This window comes from Tarenaya hassleriana, unplaced genomic scaffold (genome assembly GCF_000463585.1).
Source record: "Tarenaya hassleriana unplaced genomic scaffold, ASM46358v1 Cleome1, whole genome shotgun sequence".
NCBI classification, from domain to species: Eukaryota; Viridiplantae; Streptophyta; class Magnoliopsida; order Brassicales; family Cleomaceae; genus Tarenaya; species Tarenaya hassleriana.
In genome coordinates this window covers 3,129,534-3,151,779 of record NW_010960187.1, presented here as the reverse complement: position 1 = coordinate 3,151,779, position 22,246 = coordinate 3,129,534, and the positions used below count along the sequence as shown (strand labels likewise).

General features: G+C 35.0%; 4 protein-coding genes across 4 annotated transcripts; 1 reads left to right on the top strand and 3 right to left on the bottom strand.

The window, feature by feature from the left end:
• Nucleotides 1-1,862: 1,862 nt before the first annotated feature.
• Nucleotides 1,863-4,098, bottom strand: LOC104807772 (probable pectate lyase 5). Its single transcript, XM_010533182.2, has 4 exons — nucleotides 3,941-4,098; nucleotides 3,011-3,751; nucleotides 2,761-2,899; nucleotides 1,863-2,354 (listed from the first exon to the last, which is right to left on the bottom strand). The coding sequence occupies exons 1-4, from the start codon at nucleotides 4,051-4,053 to the stop codon at nucleotides 2,133-2,135; spliced, it is 1,215 nt and encodes a 404-aa protein (XP_010531484.1). The 5' UTR covers nucleotides 4,054-4,098; the 3' UTR covers nucleotides 1,863-2,132.
• An 8,025-nt stretch (nucleotides 4,099-12,123) lies between these two features.
• LOC104807763 (ALBINO3-like protein 1, chloroplastic) lies at nucleotides 12,124-15,639 on the bottom strand. Its single transcript, XM_010533170.2, has 11 exons — nucleotides 15,129-15,639; nucleotides 14,932-15,042; nucleotides 14,708-14,782; nucleotides 14,344-14,404; nucleotides 14,083-14,156; nucleotides 13,884-13,988; nucleotides 13,563-13,670; nucleotides 13,224-13,327; nucleotides 12,929-13,138; nucleotides 12,561-12,849; nucleotides 12,124-12,464 (listed from the first exon to the last, which is right to left on the bottom strand). The coding sequence occupies exons 1-11, from the start codon at nucleotides 15,480-15,482 to the stop codon at nucleotides 12,399-12,401; spliced, it is 1,557 nt and encodes a 518-aa protein (XP_010531472.1). The 5' UTR covers nucleotides 15,483-15,639; the 3' UTR covers nucleotides 12,124-12,398.
• A 1,220-nt stretch (nucleotides 15,640-16,859) lies between these two features.
• Nucleotides 16,860-17,607, top strand: LOC104807755 (photosystem II core complex proteins psbY, chloroplastic). The gene has a single exon (XM_010533157.2). The coding sequence runs from the start codon at nucleotides 16,945-16,947 to the stop codon at nucleotides 17,512-17,514; it is 570 nt and encodes a 189-aa protein (XP_010531459.1). The 5' UTR covers nucleotides 16,860-16,944; the 3' UTR covers nucleotides 17,515-17,607.
• A 114-nt stretch (nucleotides 17,608-17,721) lies between these two features.
• LOC104807749 lies at nucleotides 17,722-22,240 on the bottom strand. Its single transcript, XM_010533147.1, has 7 exons — nucleotides 22,061-22,240; nucleotides 21,710-21,777; nucleotides 20,317-21,616; nucleotides 19,928-20,209; nucleotides 18,303-19,823; nucleotides 18,179-18,221; nucleotides 17,722-18,040 (listed from the first exon to the last, which is right to left on the bottom strand). The coding sequence occupies exons 1-7, from the start codon at nucleotides 22,179-22,181 to the stop codon at nucleotides 17,866-17,868; spliced, it is 3,510 nt and encodes a 1,169-aa protein (XP_010531449.1). The 5' UTR covers nucleotides 22,182-22,240; the 3' UTR covers nucleotides 17,722-17,865.
• Between the last annotated feature and the right edge of the window lie 6 nt (nucleotides 22,241-22,246).

Sequence of the window (22,246 nt, the reverse complement as noted above, 5' to 3'; positions counted from 1 at the left end):
ACCGAGAAACCCGAGGGGGCAAAACCGATGTTGGATATATCGAAATATCTAGGTATCCAATCCGTACCTGCCTCTACCTTTACCTTCAATGGAATGACCAGGATGAACGATGCCGGTCGAGTAACGATCAAGCAAAAAATAAAACGATTGAATAGTGTATGCTGGGCATTGTGGTTCTTTAGGACCATCATCATTTATGTTTGATTGGGATTGTGAAGGGAAAAAAAAATTGGTTGTGTCGGCTTGCCTTCAAATCCTGCTTTTGGCGAGCAGAACAGAGTTAATGCCTCTGTTTCTTGTTGCCTTCTGCCGACAATTTCACATATGCTTTGTTTTGCTTCCTTTTTTCTTTAATTCATATGAAATTGGTCACCCCATTTTAGGTAGGTTTATGTATCCGTACTGTCGAAATGAAATGACACTTTGGCGTTACCATTGGATCTATATATATATATATATAACTATTTTGGTCACGGACAAGCCATGTCCCCCGTACGAAATGCACGATATAGAACTTGTCCACATGGGAATGCGTTTGAATCAGTCCAAATGTAAATAGTCAATAATCAAGTTTTCACTTCAACCCTATAATCATCAAAAACTTTTTAAATGAACGCCGACACGTTTTTTATGGTTTTCTTTCGGATGATTTTTATGGACTCGAACCAAGGTTCCACTCGTATGGGATTCGATCATTGGTTATAGGGCTGATTATCGTGTATTTGAAAAGAGGGTATTGGGATAATGATGTGAATTCAAGTTTGAAAACATGAAATATCCGATTTTTTTTTAATTCGGATTCGGACGAATTTAGGTTGTGAATTATGATATCCGAGTAGGAGGTGATGTTGGAGTTTTTATTACGAATTCGAGATCAGATTTCAAACTATAACATTAGAATCGTTGAGTTTAGGATATAGTGAGATTCTCATTTATTTGTAATATTTCAACGGGGTGCATTCCTAATTATCCAAAGTTATATCAACTTCTGCACAAATCCGGTGTCAAAATAGATATTAAATTTCAGGGAAAAAAAATATACACAAATAAAATATTATTATTAGTATTTTTGTTGAATTTTTTTAGAATTGGAATCTCTATGGGTGAGTGTGTTCCATTTGCATTCCCATTGGACGGCTCTTTTATCCATATGTTATGTTATATTTATAGATTGCATTATATAACTAGATTTTTGGGACAACCATTTGTCGTTAGAGAATTCTATGAGTGTGTACTTTTATGTGTGTGTGTGTGTATATATATATATATATATATATATATGAACAATTAATTTTTTCCCCAAAGGAAAAAGAAAAATCGAAATTGAATGGAGTGGGAGTGGGGCTCATTAAATGGGGTCGTGAAAGGAGTTTGATGGGTAAATAGACCTGACACTTTAATTAAAAGCACGTATTGTTTGTTGCCTTTTCAAAATTACACACATGTATGTATGTATGTATGTATGTATGTATGTATGTATGTATGTATGAATTTAATTTCTTCATCGAGATAATGCGAGAACATGATCTAGATCTGGTCCGAAGGTGGGGGGGCTCTGACAAACATATGTTGGTATTGACTTATTACAGATCTCGCAGAACCAAATAAATGCATTGTCATGATTCAACAACACCATGCCCAGATTACATCTTGTAACGAATTATTGTAATTCGATTAAATTGTTTTTTGCTAATACACCTTTCGACTTTCTTCATTTATTTGCATTTCGTTATATGACATGCACAATTAGAATATCATAGAATCCGTTATTATTTACGTTAATGTTAATTTGGATATTTTCGCTATAGAAAGAATATATAATAAGCTTTTTTTTTATAATAACAATACTACCAAGGCACAGCTCATGTAACCCCACACCACATAAGGCTTTTTTTTTTTTAATACACAAAGCTAGGAACCTTGTGTGGTGTTTATACATCGAATCCAACTTAGAACTAAACCCACAAAAAAAAAAGGTAAGAAAGTTGATTTACATTGGAGAATTTTAATTAAACATAAGATCAGATATTTGTTTATATATATATATTGGAACATTAAAAAAAAAAAAACAAGTCATCCTTAAATTAAACCGGATGATATATAGTATAATGTAGGGTGATGGATCTATTTGATTAGCAGCGAGACCCTTTCTTGCAGACGAGCGCGCCAGCGTTAGCCGTGACCGAAGCCACTAGGGTGGACGGCCTAGCCGCCAGGCTCGACGCCTTGGCGTAGCTAGACGAGGCTGCTTTCCCCGACGCCGTGAAGAATGCGCCGTTCAGAAACATGTCGCCCTCCGATCTCCAGTTCCATTTTTTCCACTCGCTTTGAGGTGCATCCTCGTATTTAGTCACCTGTTAGATCACATAATATCGTCATTTCGTTAATTACGTTTCGTTTGGAAACGAGAGCTAACAAAACCCGAAATTCGGATACCCAACCCTATATGAGACAGAAGTCGGATATCATTAAAAAAATGAGGATATCAATCAGGTCGATTCGGTCCGACCCGAACCCGCAGTCGGCCCGAAAGTTTTGGGTTTGAGTTCGGACATGCCCCATTTTTTTCATATAACTCAACTCGAACTCTGATTTGAATTCGACCTAAAAACCCGATTTTTTAGACCGAAAAATTAAGTCCGAAACCCGATCTTTTTCGGACGAGCTTAGGATTTCTTCTCTAAATTGACATCCTAAAAAGCTCGGTAGATGACGTGGCATTTTTTTTTTTATAATTTCCTTGAAGAACAAAGATGTTACCTCTTTGAAGACTCTGTCGTTGGGGGCAAGAAACCTATTGCCCTGGCTATTTATTGTTGGAGCTGCACTCCCTCCAATTGCATACATTTGCCAATGCGTGTAGTCATTGTTCACCACGTGAAAATAGCCATGTCTACATCTGTCAACATCCCAAAAATTACGGGGCGTAAATATAAATAACTCTAAAATACAGGGACCCATCTAAGATTTAAACTTTATCTCATGAAAGTTTTTTTTTTAAAAAAATTACCGGGGCATTCTCTGGACAAGACCTTCGCCAAAGTGATTGAAAGCAATGGTGACTTGCATGTTCTTGTCTCTTGTGTAGGAATCACTATGTCCTAAAAGCATGACTTTGTTGTGGTGGGTCATGTAGTTATTGGAGATCGTAATGGCCGTCGATCCGTGAATCGCGTCGATCAATCCGTCCTGACAGTTCGACAACGAGCAGTGGTCGACCCACACGTGCGAGCCGCCGAATATCGAGATGGCGTCCCCGTCGGACGCCGTCCGCCACCCGTAATGCGACGGGGAGTCCCGAACGTACGTATTCCCGGCTCTTTTACAGTCGTGGACGTTAATCCCGTGGATGATAATGTTCGTCACATACTGGATGGTGACACACGCGCCACCCGCGATGTGGACGCTGCTTCCGCGTCCGTCTATCGTCTTGAACGAGTTCATTATCAGTTCCTCTTTCAGCTTTATGACCATGTCCCGTGCGAATATGATCCACAGGGGCTCGTCCTGGATCACGGCGTGTCGTAGAGTTCCGGGTTTAGGGTTTACGGGATCTTTGTCGGTCGGGTCGGTGACCACGTAGATTTTCCCGTCCCGTCCGCCGATCGCGTGTTTGCCGAACCCAATCGCGCAATCGGCTAGACGTTGACGGTTTTTCTCCCAATGCGGGTCGCATCTCCAACAGTCGTCTATCGGATTGCCGTTCCCACACGAGAGTACACCTAGATTCCTCCTAGACGCATTTATCTTCCTACAAGACCCCACAAAAAAAAATTATTACAGCCGGTTTGATACATTATGGTAATTCATTATAAAAATATTGGGAATTTAAAAGAATTTTAAGTTTCTGTATACCTCAGTGCGTGCATTCAATTGAAAACATATATTCATGAGTATTTATATACGTATAGTAGACGTAGAGAGCGGTTTTTATACGTACTCGTTAACTTCTTGGACTACGAGTTCGGGGTCGGGGACAGGGGAAGAGGCAACGAAGGATGGAGGAAGGAGGTGGAGACAAGACAAGAGAGACAAGTAGTGAAGAAGCCCCATTGTTATGTTTTTTTTTTTTTGATGTTAGTTTTTTGTTGTGTGAGAATGGAGAGAGCCAATATGGTTTTTATAGCCAAAAACTCATTCCTTGATTTCTGCATATTAATTATGGAAGGCCCCACTGTCTTCAGATTCTGACTTTTTAGAAATCACACACAACCAACCAAAAATAAAAAAGAGGGAAATTAAATTTTTTAAAAAATTCTCTATATGCATAATTTAATAACACATAGTAAATGCATAATAATATATAATAAGACAGATTCCGGGAATAATTTCACCGTATCCAAGAATTTTGCTAGTGTTGTAGATGCCATCTCTTGTTTTGCATTTACCCACATGATGACAGAATCCGAGTATTTGTTCATTTGTTAATTCCTTCAATTTTTTAAAAAAAATCATAATTAGTATAAAAGTATGTTTTAATGGATATATATTATCATAGGAAAAAAATATTATTATGTAAAAAAATTGAAACGATGGGTTTGTATGAAATTCTCCATAATAATATATAATTAATAAGACTGATTCCAGGAATAAATTCACCTTGTGCGGCATTTGTCTATATATATAAATCATTGGTAAATAATCATGAATGTGTTTGCGGTAAAATGTTAATATTGAATTTGTCTCTTTTGTTAATTATTGATTACCTTTTACATCGTTCAAGGAATTGCATCCAAATCTGGTGGCCCTCCTTTGATTCGCTGCGCCGTAAATATGGTGCATGATCTTTGCATTTTCGCATATTATCACAATTATGTAATTCTAAAGCGTATATATTATAGTTTTTTTTTTGTTATTTCCCCGAGTAATTATTGCAAAATAAGCTAAAAGGAACCACTGGTGCTATCACCTAACCTTTTCTACTACATGATTTTTTATAAACTATATATAGAAAAAACCCGATCCGACGTGGCTCGCCACGTCACGCGCCACGTCGGATCAGTCAACTCGTTTTTTGACCAAATAACGCTATGGACGAATATGAAACCGTTTAACAAGTTCAGGATTCAACGTGTTCAATTTTGTAAGTTTGGGAATTAATAGACACCTCTACAAGTTTAGGAATTAATATTACTCTAAAATACAAGTTCAGTAATTTTTAGGGTTTTTTACCTATATATATATATATTGATTGTTTATATGAGATTTTATCATAGAATGTATGTAAAGGATATTAATTACAATAGTTGCATAATATATATATTTATAATATGCGTATTACATCTTTAATAAGCTCTTAATCACGTGATTAGCAGCTTTTCATCTCATGTAAATACCATATTAACAAATCTTCCAACAGCGTCAAACTCTTTTCACATTTTGTCTTTTTTCTGTTACATTTCTTTTTCAAAAATCTACTTTATACAAAGTTTTATAGATCATAGATTCGCACTTGAATGATTAAGGGAAAGATTAATTAAATTTAATTAAAAACATTTTCCGACAAAAGTATAATATTGTACGCATTTACTACATGTCCGAGATCCAAAAAAAGTACGTATAAACAGGTCTTGTTTTTTGGATTACATAAATTTTGGCTGACGTGGCAACCACATAAAATAAAGGCTCTTAGGGAAACGGCACGTTCGTCCATGTGAGCCTTGTCTTTCGAAGGATAATGCGAGCTGATGCCACGTCATCCTGCACTCTCGGGCCTTATATCAGCCGTCCGATTTATACCCTCTCTCAACATTGACCGTCCGATTACAGACCCAATAATCCCCCAATTATCATAGACTACCGCCACGTCATCATTCATCATCCACCACTAGTTTCCCGTCTTCGTTTCCCAGCTCACTCATTTGAAAACGCTGTCGTTTCATGGACTACGGTTGTACGTCTACGTAGTCGTTAAAAAAATCCAAAGAAAATTAATTAAACTAATAATGTGATTAATTCATCACGTGAACTATAATATGCTTAAATTCTGCAAGAACCAGAGAAAAAGGATCGCAAAAGAATTATAATGACAAAAAAGTCTCATAGATTTGCAGAAATGTCAAATTTCACGGGCTATATATGCACATAAATAAATAACTAAATAAATAATAGGGTCTTATATTAATTAAACCACCACTAGTACATTATTATTTTAAAATATTATGACAATGTTAGAAAAACTAATATATATATATATATATTTAATTGTTGTGTTATCAATTCCATTACAGAGTACTATTCATTTGCCGTGAGTTGTATTAGAAATGGATTTATACAATTTGGTTTGTTTGTATCATTTTGATAGGGAGAATCTCATATTTCACCACAATTTTACGAAAAAGTTCCAATTTCCTACACCAATTTTTAATTTGACAAAAAACTACACCGGATTTTAAATATTTCAAATTTCCACACAAAATATTAAAATGTGTTACAATTTCCCCCACATCCGTAAACAACGTTAAGTTCCGTCAATTTTAATGCTGACGTGGCATGCCACGTCATACAGATATCGCCAAATCAGCACATTTCGCCACATCATCAAGCCACGTCAGAAAATAAATTAAAAATAAATTAAAAATAAATTAAAAATTAAAAAATTCTAGATTTTTTTAAAAAACTAATAAAATAAAATAAAAATACAGAATTTCAAATTTTGATTTTTAAAAATAAAATAGAAAATTATATATACATATATATACACTTTTATATTTATACACAATTATATACATATACATATATACACATATATATCTACATACATAATTATATACATATATATACACACTTATACATTTACATACATATACACACTTTTACATATATGCACATTTTTTTAAAAAACTTTTAAAAAATTACAGTATTTTAAAATTTATTTTTTAAAAATAAAATAAAAAATTACATATACATATATACACAAATAATATATATATGTATATATATATTCACATATGTATATATACATATTCATATATATACATATATATCCATATATATACATTGAATATGTATATATATATATGTGAATATGTATGTATATGTGTGTAAATATATATATATATATACATACATATTCATATGCATATATATACATATATATATATATATATATTTATACATACATACATGCATACATACATATATACATATGTGTTATCCTTTATACATATATGTATATATGTATGTATGTATAAATGTATATATATATATGTATATATATGCATATGAATATGTATGTATATATATATATATATTTATACACATATACATAGTACATACATATTCACATATATATATACATATTCAATGTTTGAGTTTATATGGATATATATGTATATATATGAATATGTATATATACATATGTGAATATATATATATATATATATTATTTCTGTATATATGTATATGTAATGTTTTATTTTATTTTTTAAAAATAAATTTTAAAATACTGTAATTTTTTAAAAGTTTTTTAAAAAAACTGTGCATATATGTAAAAGTGTGTATATATATGTAAATGTATAATTGTGTATATATATGTATATAATTGTGTATAGATATACAAGTGTATATATATGTATTTATAATTTTCTATTTTATTTTTAAAAATCAAAATTTGAAATTCTGTATTTTTATTTTATTTTATTAGTTTTTTAAAAAAATCTAGAATTTTTTATTTTTAATTTATTTTTTATTTATTTTCTGACGTGGCTTGATGATGTGGCGAAATGTGCTGATTTGGCGAAATCTGTATGACGTGGCATGCCATGTCAGCATTAAAATTGACAGAACTTAACGTCGTTTACGGATGTGGGGGAAATTGCAACACATTTTAATATTTTGTGTGGAAATTTGGAAATATTTGAAATTCGGTGTAGTTTTTTGTCAAATTAAAAATTGGTGTAGGAAATTGGAACTTTTTCGAAAATTTGTGGGGGAATATGGGATTCTCCCTTTTGATATGGGTTTGATTTATATAAAAATAAAATTGTTCCCACTTAAGAAAAATTTCTTCAAAACCATATTTTTAATTGTTTTAGAATTCAATGGTATTATTGGTGGTTTTAATTAATTAGATAAAAAAAATGTAAAAAATATGTAGCCACACAATAAAAATGGGATAAAATTATTAATGAATATATATATAAAATAAGGAGGAATACCGAAATGAAGAAGACAAGAACCATTGTCACCGACAATGCAAGAACTAGAGGATCCAAACCAATAAGCCAAGATTCAAAAAGGGCACATGAACATTTTGGTTACACTACAACATCAAATGTACGATATTCTCCGGTGCTATATACCCTCCATTGCTTTTTTTAGTTAGCAATGATTACACTTTGGATGCAAAAATCCAATGAATATTAACAATTTGCTATATTTATATATAATTTATGTGTAGTATAAAAGATGTCTCATGTGTAATAGTGTTATATTATATAGATTCCTTTTTTTTAAATCAAATATTGTAAAGATATTAAAATGCAAGTGAAAAAAAAAATTTGTGTGATGTAACCTTATGGTAAAAAAATTGTAATAAAGCTATGTGTAATCGATTATTTAGTATCATAAATTAGGAACTTTTGAGATTTTTCTATGTAAACGTTTGGAGACTGCGTCACACTTTTTTTAATCGTTATTCTATAAAAAAAAATTATAAATATTTGAAAAAAATATAATATTGAGCATTATTATAGATAATATTTTTAAATTTTATTTTTATCTTCTACGCACATAATTTTTTTTTTTATCATTTTTCAAAAGTATGTATTATTATAAGGTGTTCAAATGAACGCTGAAATATTTAATTAATGTTTAGGATTTTTTAATTGAAAATATCTTTGCCCTTCATAACTGATTACACGTAAAAGTACGTATGTCGGTACATTGCTTGTACAAAAAGATAAACGGAATATACGAAAATGCATTTTGACTATCGTATAATATACATATACATATACATATATATATATATGATTAGATCAATACTGTTTTCAACGAGTGACGGAATATTAAATAAGGGGTTTTCTTCTCCTTGTGTTCACACATAACTCGGAGAAACGAATAATTATATATTATATATTTATAAAAAAAGAATCTAAAGAATAATAATGTTGATGGAAATTATTAATGAATTGATAAGAGCCCTGAAAAAATGGGTGACATAAAGAGAGAGTCACATGGGATCTCTGAAGCCATGTGCTCGTTGCTTTATCAATGCATGTATGATATATCCACGATAATGACATTTCTTCCACGAATTATTCTCTCTTTTTAATTATTAATACGTCTATAGAAATTATAATTTAAAGCTATTTATAAAAAGTAATAAACCAATCTAAGTTATGCAGTTAATGCGCATATAAAAGCATCAAAGTATTTGATTGTTCTTATTAATTTTTTAATAATAATAATAATAGTATTGTGTAAATAGTTATAATTAGTTTAATTAATTTCCATATTTGGTTTTATTTGATTTAGATTTATTGGACTAAAATAGATTAGTTAATCTTATTTTTTTTAATTCATTTGCTTTTTAATTGTGTAACCTCAATTGTAATAAAAATAATTTCGATTTAATGTTAGACACAATGAAAAGAATCATTATGAATCCTAATTTTTTTTTATATCATATTCAATATAATATCGCATTTATGGCATATATTTGAATACTTGTTAAGTGTTAACATACTTATATTTCAATATATATATATATATATATATATATATATATATATATATATATGATGAGAGATAAAATATCGGTTTGATTTATTTAAGATGAAACAACATCGATGAATATTTTTTTTTATCTATTCTTTATCTATGTCAGAGATAAAATATTGGTTTCAACGAAATAACGTTTTACTATTCTTTCATTTTCAACAAATGATTTTCACTTAAATTTTTTTTATCTATTTTCTTGTCTTTTTTATTAGTGTATTCATGATAGATATTATTATTTAAGCACGATCGAATATAATTTGGTAGTAAAATGACAACTTCCATTGGTTTGATGTATTATTTATTATAGATATTAGCTCTTGGTCATATCAATTATATTAGATAAATAGACTGCTTAAATTATTCGTGAATATGGATATATAAATTTCATTATACACATTTTTATTTCAAGTTGTGTAAGCAGATTTACGTTAATGAATTCGGTTGGTCCAACATTAAAATAATAACCGGAAATAACTAAATGGGGAAATGATTTCAAGCCCTCGAATGATTGGATCATGTGATGAGGTTAGGGAATTAATTATCTATAATAAACTGTAATCACCGAATCGAATGATTAATCGCCACCATCATAAAGTAATTATTTTAGATATTATGGGTAATTAGGAATCATGATAACGTAGACAACTATTAGGAATGCTAAAGTTCATTGGATAATATATTTTAATGCAACAATGAGAATTTTGGTTCTACAACAATATGATGATGAATGATGAATGATTATGCATTTTGATATCATTAATTTGTTCTATTTTTTAATTTATAGGCAGGAATTTTCGATTTGGATATACAAAATCCAACTGAATGAAATATTTTATAATTGAACCAATTAAAAAAATATGTTGATATACTACTTTAAATTATGTTATAATTGAATCCAAATCAAAATCAAAAACGAACTTTTATATAGAAAAATACTTTTCTCGAAACATTAAAATGACAAAATATACATCTTCATTTATACGTTTTTTATTAATTTTAAATAAAAATTGGAAGTACCTTTTAAAGGCTTTCCAAAAAACCGTCTAATGGGCCTGTGAAGAAACATGTTGCCCTGAGGAAGCCTTTTACTCGAATAGGGTTTCTCATAAAGGAAGCCTCCATTTCTCTCAAAAGGTTCAAAAGATTATAATTCTGATACAAGTTATATAATATTTATCTTAAAATGATATTTGATATGGAACAACATCGATGAATATTTTTTTTTATCTATTCTTTATCTATGTCAGAGATAAAATATTGGTTTCAACGAAATAACGTTTTACTATTCTTTCATTTTCAACAAATGATTTTCACTTAAATTTTTTTTATCTATTTTCTTGTCTTTTTTATTAGTGTATTCATGATAGATATTATTATTTAAGCACGATCGAATATAATTTGGTAGTAAAATGACAACTTCCATTGGTTTGATGTATTATTTATTATAGATATTAGCTCTTGGTCATATCAATTATATTAGATAAATAGACTGCTTAAATTATTCGTGAATATGGATATATAAATTTCATTATACACATTTTTATTTCAAGTTGTGTAAGCAGATTTACGTTAATGAATTCGGTTGGTCCAACATTAAAATAATAACCGGAAATAACTAAATGGGGAAATGATTTCAAGCCCTCGAATGATTGGATCATGTGATGAGGTTAGGGAATTAATTATCTATAATAAACTGTAATCACCGAATCGAATGATTAATCGCCACCATCATAAAGTAATTATTTTAGATATTATGGGTAATTAGGAATCATGATAACGTAGACAACTATTAGGAATGCTAAAGTTCATTGGATAATATATTTTAATGCAACAATGAGAATTTTGGTTCTACAACAATATGATGATGAATGATGAATGATTATGCATTTTGATATCATTAATTTGTTCTATTTTTTAATTTATAGGCAGGAATTTTCGATTTGGATATACAAAATCCAACTGAATGAAATATTTTATAATTGAACCAATTAAAAAAATATGTTGATATACTACTTTAAATTATGTTATAATTGAATCCAAATCAAAATCAAAAACGAACTTTTATATAGAAAAATACTTTTCTCGAAACATTAAAATGACAAAATATACATCTTCATTTATACGTTTTTTATTAATTTTAAATAAAAATTGGAAGTACCTTTTAAAGGCTTTCCAAAAAACCGTCTAATGGGCCTGTGAAGAAACATGTTGCCCTGAGGAAGCCTTTTACTCGAATAGGGTTTCTCATAAAGGAAGCCTCCATTTCTCTCAAAAGGTTCAAAAGATTATAATTCTGATACAAGTTATATAATATTTATCTTAAAATGATATTTGATATGGTGGATACATTCCCCATTTGAGTTTTGAGATTGTGTAAACAGACATAGCGAAGATACATACAATCAAGTAATGATCTTTTTGTCCGTATATTGATTCATTCAACGAGACAGGGACGCTAATTCTGCTTTTACATTGAGATTAAAAAAATAAAAAAGACAACAGAAAAAGACAAAGCTTCTATGAGTTACAAAAAGGGGTTTAAGCGTTTGTATGAAAGTTTCTGTCTTTTTACATAAATCCCAACCTTAAACCACCAATTAGTATACTGACCCACTCAGTGATCAATCAATCCTCTTTCAGTTCCTGCTCAGAGAGAACAAAGGCTAAGCATCTCACTCCTCTGCTCGTTTAGCTTTATCTTCAGGCTTGTGATCTTTGGATGTGACGACCGTATACTCCTACAAGTTCACCAAAGTTTTCAGATTTTACGATCAGCAGCTACCGTAAAAGACGAGCCTTGATGGCTATGGCTATGCTCGATGAGAATCGTTTACCTTTTCCATGTTTTCGTCAGACTGATAGCGTTCACTCTCGTGACTAACACTGATTTCTCGGTCCTCTTGACCAGATGGCCTTCCGTTCACCGACACTAAACCATCAGTGGATTCTTGAACTGCATAAGATTCGGCCTTTCCATTATTTCTTCCGGCTGCATCGGTTCCAGACTCCATTTCCTTACTGGCTGTATTAGATTCCCCGTCTTGTGCTAGAGCGGCCTCAGCTTTAAGCTTCTCTTCTCTTTCTCGCTTTCTCCTTGACTCTTCCTCTTTCAACCGCCTAAATCTGGATTCACATTAATGTTAATACTACACCCAGTTAATATTTTCTCCAAACAGCGGTGTTAATATTGTAATAAGCTTGCCTTTCACCAGGTTTAGGCCCTTCTGCCTCTGGGGTTGCTTTTTCACCATCTCTATTTTCTTTCGAGATTTTCAACTCTGGAACAGACTTCTGAACTTGCGGTCTGTCTTCCTTCAAGACCAAATTAGTGAACTTCTGCACTGGATTCCTCGCACCGCCGAATTTTTGAAGCCATACTTGTTGAGCCGTGCTCAGAATGTTGTTGGTCAACCTGCATAAGCATTTTTTGAAAATTGAGGCAAGAACAGGAGGAAAGCTGACCCTCGTGAGAAATGAAAAATCAAGTAGCCGCTCACCAATAAAGGCTTAAACCGGAAGGAACTGAAAGAGAAAAATAACCGATCATCAGGGGAAGGAATTTCGTCACCGCTTGTGAGTTCTTCATATTCGGATCATTATTCTGGAACAAAGAAGATGAATTGTTAGTGTATCATAAGTTCCATGTTTTAAAGGATCCATTTTTTAGTTCGCGTTGGATTTAGATGGGTTTCAGAAACATTCAACATCGTTTTAAAGAAGGCAACAAGTGTGAGTAAGAGCAACAAGAGATAACATTGACAGAGATTAACAACCATCTTATTTTCTCCAAGTGGTGAAAACTAGACTTATATATGTCAGTAAAGAAAAAAAAATACCTGCGATGACTGCATAATCTGAATGGAAACATACTGCGAGATGACTAGCAACAGGGGCAAGACAAGATATGCCAATGTGTCTGACCATCCAAGAGGAGGGTGGCCATCCTGATGAAACATGGAAATTAGTGTATATCAGAAAGATCCCTAAGTGATGAACGGCAGAAGAAACTCTTCATCAAGTTTTCTCTATTTCAAGTCATTTGCCAGATTTCCAAGTCTATGCATGATCAGTCTCATACATATCATACTAGCAAGTAGAAAGTGACAATCTCAATATATCGGCACCGCTTTATAGGGAGCTTCAAGCAAGATGCTTACAACAAAAGGGAACAACCAAGAGATTCCGCTGCCATTCTGTCGAGAAGCAATGGTTGTTGGACCGGCTAGGGAGGGAATCCAGAAGAAGCCTTCAGTAAGGAGTCCCTTAGAATTTGAAACAAGTATCAGGTTACAAATCAGAACAAAGTTTTTCGGGTAACTACATGAATGAACAAAGAACAAGGAATGTCCAGAAAACCTCATCTGCCACATTTGAGAGGGCTCTATATAACCCAATCCAGACAGGTATAGTAGCCAGTGTCGGGAGGCAGCCTACCAGAGATCATACAAACATATTAGAAAAAAAAAATAACAGATAAAATAACTTTTGGGCACATGATGGAAGAGTTTCATCTTTAAAAACACACATTTAACCAAGCTGCATCTGCATGTCCAAAATCCGAGAGGTTGACATGGCAAATCAAATGAGAATATGATTACTTCCAAGAATATACATTACCTGCTAAAGGATTTATTCCAGCAAGTTTATACAATCTAGCAGTTTCAAGCTGGATTCTCTCCTGCAAGATAGAGGAAATCTTAAGTGAGATTACATTTGTCTATTTCAGTTTCGAACTATATATGGCTATATATTTACATGTTCAAGTCAAATGCATCAATTAGTATCATTTATGATGACAAAGCTCCACCAGAACACCAAGTTTTTAGCTTTCCTTAAAGCTAATAACTCATACTCAGCATGAACATGATTTAGCATGGCTCTGATTTCAAGTTTACACAAGCAACCAGTACAGTAAGGAAAGAGATAATCTGAAATAGACATAAAAGAAGACATTTTAGGAATCCGAAAGAAATGCATTCACCTGATCACCGGCATACCGTTCCTGGATGGCCTTTATTTGAGGCTGGAGAGACCTCATAGACATAGCAGATTCCACCTGTTGAGAGTGAAAAAAGAAACACAGAGTTCACTTTCTAAGAACCAAAATTCCTAAAAACCCATCACCAATCCACAATCGAGAACAGCAGATCAACGAAATATTTTTCCGTGGCAAACATTTGATTAGGAAATATACCAAAATCAAACCTGTTTTTTAGTCAATGGGAACGTTGCAGCCTTAACTAGAACTGTAAGCAGTATGATAGCGAAACCATACGCATAAGGTACGTGCAAAGTCGAGAGCCCATCTTTCAAAACCTGCAGTTCAACTCAACCAAATCAATCAAATCACACGAATTCAATCAGAATCGCCGAAAGAAAGAAAAAAAGGCTAAAGACTTTACCTTCAGAACAGTTTCCATGTAATTGGTTATACCAGACAGCCAATCATTGTTCTGTCCAGTTGTAGTAGACGTAACAGCATCAACACTGTCCGACGAGGAAACGGCGGCATCGGCGATTGTATACAGAATACTCTCGGCCCGAGTAAGCAGCTCTCTGAGAGAATCGAGAGAGTCACCCGGGTCGGGAAACGAGCCGGGTCTGAACCCGAACTGAGCAACCAGGGTCCGGCCACGAAACGAGGGTCTTTGGTCGGAGAATCCGCCGGCGAAGCGGGAGCGGTGGAAACGGGGGCTACTGCTTCTGGTGAAGGGAGACAGGATGATGTTCGGCTTCAGGGAAATGGAAGAAGCCATCTCCGGCGAATTGCAGGAGAATTACAAGGTTCGGGGAAAAGGGTTTTTGCGGTGAATTTAGGGTTTTTGGGGAGTGGAAATATCTGGGAATTTGGTGTCAGCGATTGCTCATGCTTCGCGTCTTAGTGCGCAAAGGACGAGCGGAGAAGAGGAGCGACTACCTGTTAAAACCAATACCTATATGGTCGATCTTTTTTTAAATTTTTTTTATTCAAATTCAATATGATTATTTAATAATAATAATAATAATAATAATAATAATAATAATAATAATAATAATAATAATAATAATAATAATAATAATAATAATAATAATAATAAAATTAATAATAATAATAATAATAATAATAATAATAATAATAATAATAATAATAATAAAATCATTACAGTGTGCAATTTTTTCCATTTTAAAGTATGATAAAAATCCTAATTGGTAAAGGGGAAAATGGCCAAATCCTAATTCGTGTTCCTATGGGTTTTGTTTACTTTGAATGCCAAACATTGAATATTTCGTTTTTCGTTTATGTTTTTTTTTTTTTACTTTCTGAGTTTTCTTTCAGAAAATTGTATTCATGTAATTTTATATTACAAAATGTTAATTTTCTAAAATATTGTTGGTTTCCATCGATTATTTTTTTATATTGATTTTGAATTCAATTGTCCTCTAAAATGAATTATTAGATTTGGATTAGCTTGGAATACGGTTGTCTATTTACTTAAAAAATGTGAAATAAATAAAAGGAAACGGATAATCAAACCCCCCCGTGACCCTAAACAACTGCAAGAATCTTTTTAGTGACAACAAGTGTTTAATCCACGCATAGAACGACTAAATGAATGATGAGAGAAAGCAAGTCAAAAGAAATGTTATATATATGGAAAATTTATATAAAAAAAAACACCCCTCAATTTATAAATTACCAAATAAATATTCCAATTTGGTCAATTTGTACCAAATAAATACCAATTTGGTAACTACTTACCGTAGATTGACGTTATTACCCTATTTATTTGGTATAAATCGATCGAATTAAGATATTTATTTAGTAATTTAGAAATTAAGATATATATAGAATATGATCTTTTGGGCCTATGGGTCATTCTCTTCTCCAATTAGATCTTTGTTTAGTTGGGCCTTCGTTGTGATTTTGTGAATGGTCTTTTATGGGCTCACAAAATAAACCATTGATCAGGCCAGCCCTGTAGAAATATATTACCCTTTCTAGGAAAAGAAAATGCCAATAAAAATAAAATAAAAAATTTAAAACAAAAAAGGATAAGAAACCAAGATCATGTGGGGCATAGATTATGAGGTTCGAATCTCACCATAATCTCCAATCCTTGGGATAAGAGAACAATCCAGATTTTCTCATTCCTCATTGGCCCTCGTTTCTTCTCCTCCTATATTCTCAAAATCTCTCTCTCTCTCTCATTCACGCACCTCCGATCACAGTTTCAAACGATGGCGGCGACTATGGCGACATCAACCAAGTGCATGTCCCTCAGCCCACCTCCTAAATCCCTCAACCCGTCGAAACCCATCTCCTCAAAACCCACAATCTCCCTCCCCAACCCACCAAAACCCACAATCTCCCTCGCCGCTACCTCCTCCGCCGTCGCCGGCGCCGTCTTCTCCGTCCTCAGCTCCACCGAACCAGCCTTCGCCGTCCAACAGATCGCCGATCTCGCCGAGGGGTCCGACAACCGCGGCTTGGCTCTCCTCCTCCCGATCGTACCGGCGATCGGATGGGTCCTCTTCAACATCCTTCAGCCCGCGCTCAACCAGCTCAACCGCATGAGAAGCAGCAAGGGAGTCATCGTCGGTCTGGGCATCGGCGGCGGCTTGGGGATGATGGTCTGGCCGCCAGAGGCCTCCGCCGCCGTCAACGAGATCGCGGCGGTAGCGGAGGCGACGACCGGCGACAACAGGGGACAGCTGCTGTTATTCGTGGTTGCGCCGGCGTTGCTTTGGGTTGCTTACAATATACTGCAGCCGGCACTGAACCAGCTTAACCGGATGAGATCCGATTGATCATTATCTTATATAGTACTATATTAAATTCCCATATTTAAATGTAAAATCCACGAAGCTTTATCCTTGTTTTATGGACAGTTTTATGTGCAAGTTTTTGACTTACCTAATTTAGGGCTTACCTATATTATAAGCTAAATAATCTCAGCTAGTGCTTGTATTCATCCAGTTATACGACCAAAATTTCAGTACGAGAAACACCATAACAAATGACACAAAAGATGTGATTTTGCAAGATGCCCTGTTCTCGGTTCAGACAGGGATTAGCAAAAGTTGTGGCCTTGTCCTCGAAAATGAAAGCTTTCAGAGAGGTGAAGGTGAAAGAAGAGCCGAGAAATGGGAAGAGATGACTTAATTTACTTGGGCTTGGCTATCAGGAACACAGTCAAAAGGAAGAGCCTCATCATCATCATCATCATCGTCACCATCAGGTTGTGACTGAGAAGCTGTTAGTTTAGCCTTCTTGAACCTGCTTGAGCTTCTCAAGATCTTCTCCAAGCTCATCATGTCTTTCCGACCAGATGACCTGCTCAAAGTTATCAACCATCTTCTCAACAAAAGTTTCGGTTTTTCTAAGCACAGAGATCAAGAAAAGCTTTGTCGGATCATGTAAACTACTAATACTAAACAATGCATTTAAGACATCAGTTAATTGTTCACTTACATGTCTGTTTCTCCATTGCCTTCCCCACCAAAGACACGATTTCCTGCAAATGCCAAGTTGATGGTCGTGAAATTATTACACGAAAGAGTAGACTGAATGTGATTTCAGAGTAGTAATCGTTTACCAGTCTTTTGAGACATGAAAGTTGCATCACTCTCCTCCTCTGTGTAGTCTGATGACGCATCCAATGGTGTTCTTGTGGAGGAGCCTGAAAGCTTCGGTTCATCTTCTTCAGAATTCAAGTTATCGAAAATTCCACCTGATATACGGAAAGTATTCTTCTTTCGAACTTTCGGGTTACTCTTATTCCCCTGCCCGCTGAAACTCTTCACAACTTCCTTCTTGTTGGCTGTGCCCTTCACAGAGTTGTTAACAGCATCCGGGATTAAAGCTTTTGAGTCTTTTTTCTCACGCTTATGAGACACATCATCAATGGCTCCAATTCCCAAATTTTGGCGATCCTTGTTTTGTAGTGATACAACACTACCATTCTTAACCTTTGACGAGATTTGACTATTGCTTGAGCTAGCTGGTTGAGCTCTTTTACTGGTAGAACGTTTATTATTTGGCTTCATTGAGCTTTGTGATTCATCAATGGAACCCTCAGGATGCTTAACCGACGTTTCCTTCTTCTTCTTCGTCTTCTTCTTCTTCTCATTATTAGGTTTAGCTGCAGGTTCAGCTGCTCCAGTTCCATTGGCAACTCGATCGAGCTTCTTATCACTGGAAACTATACCATGATCAGTTCGGGTAATATCGAAATTGTCTCCCGTAAATGCATTCTCCTTTTCACGGCCAAGTTCAGCTTGATTAGAAAGGTTACCCTTTCCATTGCCATCGAGCTCATGCGACGCAGTATCTCGGGCCGAATCAAATACCTCTGTATTCTTCTTGGAAAGCAAAGGATCACCATTTTCAATACCGTTATCATTCTCAAACCCCAAAATGGTTCGACTTGACTGTCTTGTGGCACTAGTTTTTCCCGGTATAGATAATTCAACCATTTCCTTCAAATAGTTGGTGGACACCATGGGAGCTGCCTCGTTCTCAACAGCTTTATTTTCCTGTACCAACGGTCCTTGACTATCAACCACATCCAAAGGCTGTTTCTTTTTAGTTTTCTTCCTTGATTTCTTTTCCACTTTTTCCAAGTTCTCCTCGTTTTCCTTGCTTTGCTGCAAAGATTGTAGAACATTTCTAATAACACTATCAGTTCCCTCACCACCATCTACAACTTTAACAGGTTCAGCTGAAGAAATACCAATTCCAGAACCTTCAACATGCTCTTCGACTGGGGTCTTGGCCTTTTTCAACTTTCTCTTGCGCTGTGAAGACTTTGCATCCTTAACCTCATCAGCATTTAGCTCGACATTTCCCTTATTAGCTGTCGCTTCACTGTCATTCTTTGCAGTCAACGTTCCAGGGTTAGCATTTTCAAGCATCGGAGTTGCATTTTTTCCCTCATGGCCAATGTTCTGAATCTGATCACTGTAATTCCCGATCAGGTCAAGCTTTCTGGATTCCTGAACCGAGAGAAGAGGGGTGCTTCTGAAATCAGCAGTTTGAAGATTATCCGCAGCAGCACTTAGTATAGTCAATCTGCTTCCGACTGCATCTTCGACATTTTTCTCAACCATTTCAGTTTCTGCAGAACATCAGCAATTGTATCAGAAGTAAATCTACCGAAACCCTCCATGAAATCTGATCAGAGATAGAATAAACTAATTCAACGAAGAAAAATAAAGTTACCCTTTTCTATTGTTGCTGTAAGAGGTTCATCTAGCTTTTCTCTAGGTGAGATTGCACAAGATTCAGAACCAACAATAGCAAGATCTGCTTTTCCAGACACCCCATTATTCCCCTCCAAAAGATCTCTTGAGGGAATTGTAGAAGCAGCAGCAGATACATCGGAAAATTTTGATGATCTCTTTCGTTTTTTCTTCTTATCTGCAGTTGGACTGGCATCAGCACTTAGTACAGCCACTCTGCTTCCGATTGCATCTTCGACATTTTTCTCAACCATTTCAGTTTCTGCAGAACATCAGCAATTGTATCAGACGTAAACCTACTGAAACCCTTCATGAAATCCGATCACAGAGAGAGAATAAACTAAATTCAACGAAGAAAAAGGAACATACCCTTTTCTATTGCTGCTGTAAGAGGTTCATCTAGCTTTTCTCTTGGTGAGATTGCACAAGAATCAGAACCAACAATAGCAAGATCTGCTTTTCCAGACACCCCATTATTCCCCTCCAAAAGATCTCTCGAGGGAGCAGCAGCAGCAGCAGATATATTGGAAAATTTTGAGGATCTCTTTCTTTTTTTCTTCTTATCTGCAGTTGGACTGGCGGTCAAGCCACTGATAGCCTCCAAATGATCATTAGCTATTTCAGCTGCATCAAGATTTGAAGCTTTCGGTCCGTCCGGCATTGAGCGCTGCGGGCTAATAACATCAGGCTTGGCGGCAACAACAGAATCCTCCTTCCCATGTTTCTTTCCTACTTTTCTCCTTTTCCTAGCTGGAGTTTCCGGAATTGAAGCTTCTTTGACAGAGACAGCATTCTCCACAGCATTTTCATTATGTTTATGCTGACTGACATCTGCTCCAGCATCAATTGAGTTGACCTGGAAGTCAGGATTCTCTCTTACAACCATAGAATGCTCAATCGCAACAGGAGCTGCACCATCAAGATGCTCAGACTCAACATTTCCATTGCCCTCCACATTGGCAGATACTTTTTCTGCAATGCTCTCAGTCTTTTCATGGGCATTGGTAGCTGATGTCAGAGCAGACACACCAGATGGTCCATCGGTTTCCAGAACATGGTATTCTGAAATCTTAGTTTCCCTTTTAGATATACGTGTTCTCTTTGTAGTCATAGCTAATTCAGATCCCGAAGCTTCCTCAAGACTTGGATTTTGTTGTACATCCATAACCTCATTCCGGGTACTTCCACTTAGAAATTCTGAACCTGTTGCGTCATCTTTCTCTTTCTCGAGAAACTTAGGATCTAAATTATTGTGGTCAGCAGCAGCTGATTTTTTCTGATGCTCAGCTTCAATATTCATGACAGAATGTGTCTCAGGGTAATGAACATCTGGATGATTGTCATGACCGTGTTCAGCTTCCATATCAAAATCAGTCGCGTGTTCTTTGTCAGCACCAGATAGGCAAACGGATGGTTTGGATTTTACAAGCTGATGATCACTCTCCTGTTCACACAGCTTTCCAGACGGACCAAGCAGAAAAGGTTCGACCACATTACTCAAGTACTTAACTTGCTTGCCATAATCAATACATTGGAGCTGCAGATTCTCACCCTCCTTCTCAACTTTCCGGGCATCGAGAAAAAGAAACCAGCTTTTACTGATGCCCTCGAAAGCCTTGACCACGAACATGGTATCTGAGAGGTGATAAAGGTGGCCTCTGCGTTTCACCTTGAAGGAATGTCGTAAACACAAACAAAAACAACAAGACACCATTCAGCCATTGATCAGAAAAGGGTCATGAACGATTCGCGAAACACATACCTTCAAAGCAGAGATTTCAATGTCTCCGACATCTGGAAAACAAAGCCGGTGAGCCTCGAGCAATTTCTCTGCAGGTAAACAGATGTTATTTCCATAACCAGGGAATCTCCACCCAACACAGATTTTGGCACATTCAGCTACTGCAAATAGAGAGTGCACAGAGTTCGAAATCCAAGACTAAGTAAAACCCTCGTCACTGATCCCCAAAAAACCACCATTAGCAACTGAGAAACTAAACAAATAGGAAAAGCATATGAAGGACAAACCAAGATATCGCTACACGGAAAAGCACGAGAAATTCTCATTCATGCAGTCAAAGAGATAGATTAAGAAGAGAAGAAAGGACTCCACTTTTAAAATGAGAGACGGTATCGCTGTCGTCGAGGAGAGTGACGAGGTGAGTGCCGAGGCTGGTGTCGATGAACACGGTTTTGCCACCTGGATGTACGAAGCCCGCGTTCAGATTAGTCATCGAGTTGACTCCGAGTTGAATCGGTGTCTACAACTCGAAAACTCAGAGCACAAGAAGAAGAAGAA

Coding starts and splice junctions, on each gene's coding strand:
- LOC104807749 (XM_010533147.1), bottom strand. CDS start 22,181: ATGACTAATCTGAACGCGGGCTTCGTACATCCAGGTGGCAAAACCGTG. Junction 21,617..21,709: donor TTGAAATCTCTGCTTTGAAG/GTATGTGTTTCG, acceptor CATTCCTTCAAG/GTGAAACGCAGAGGCCACCT. Junction 18,041..18,178: donor GGCAATGGAGAAACAGACAT/GTAAGTGAACAA, acceptor AACTTTGAGCAG/GTCATCTGGTCGGAAAGACA.
- LOC104807763 (XM_010533170.2), bottom strand. CDS start 15,482: ATGGCTTCTTCCATTTCCCTGAAGCCGAACATCATCCTGTCTCCCTTC. Junction 14,405..14,707: donor AACGGTATGCCGGTGATCAG/GTGAATGCATTT, acceptor TCTATCTTGCAG/GAGAGAATCCAGCTTGAAAC. Junction 14,157..14,343: donor TGGAATAAATCCTTTAGCAG/GTAATGTATATT, acceptor GATCTCTGGTAG/GCTGCCTCCCGACACTGGCT.
- LOC104807772 (XM_010533182.2), bottom strand. CDS start 4,053: ATGGGGCTTCTTCACTACTTGTCTCTCTTGTCTTGTCTCCACCTCCTT. Junction 3,752..3,940: donor GTAGTCCAAGAAGTTAACGA/GTACGTATAAAA, acceptor GGGGTCTTGTAG/GAAGATAAATGCGTCTAGGA. Junction 2,900..3,010: donor CTTGTCCAGAGAATGCCCCG/GTAATTTTTTTA, acceptor GGATGTTGACAG/ATGTAGACATGGCTATTTTC.
- LOC104807755 (XM_010533157.2), top strand. CDS start 16,945: ATGGCGGCGACTATGGCGACATCAACCAAGTGCATGTCCCTCAGCCCA.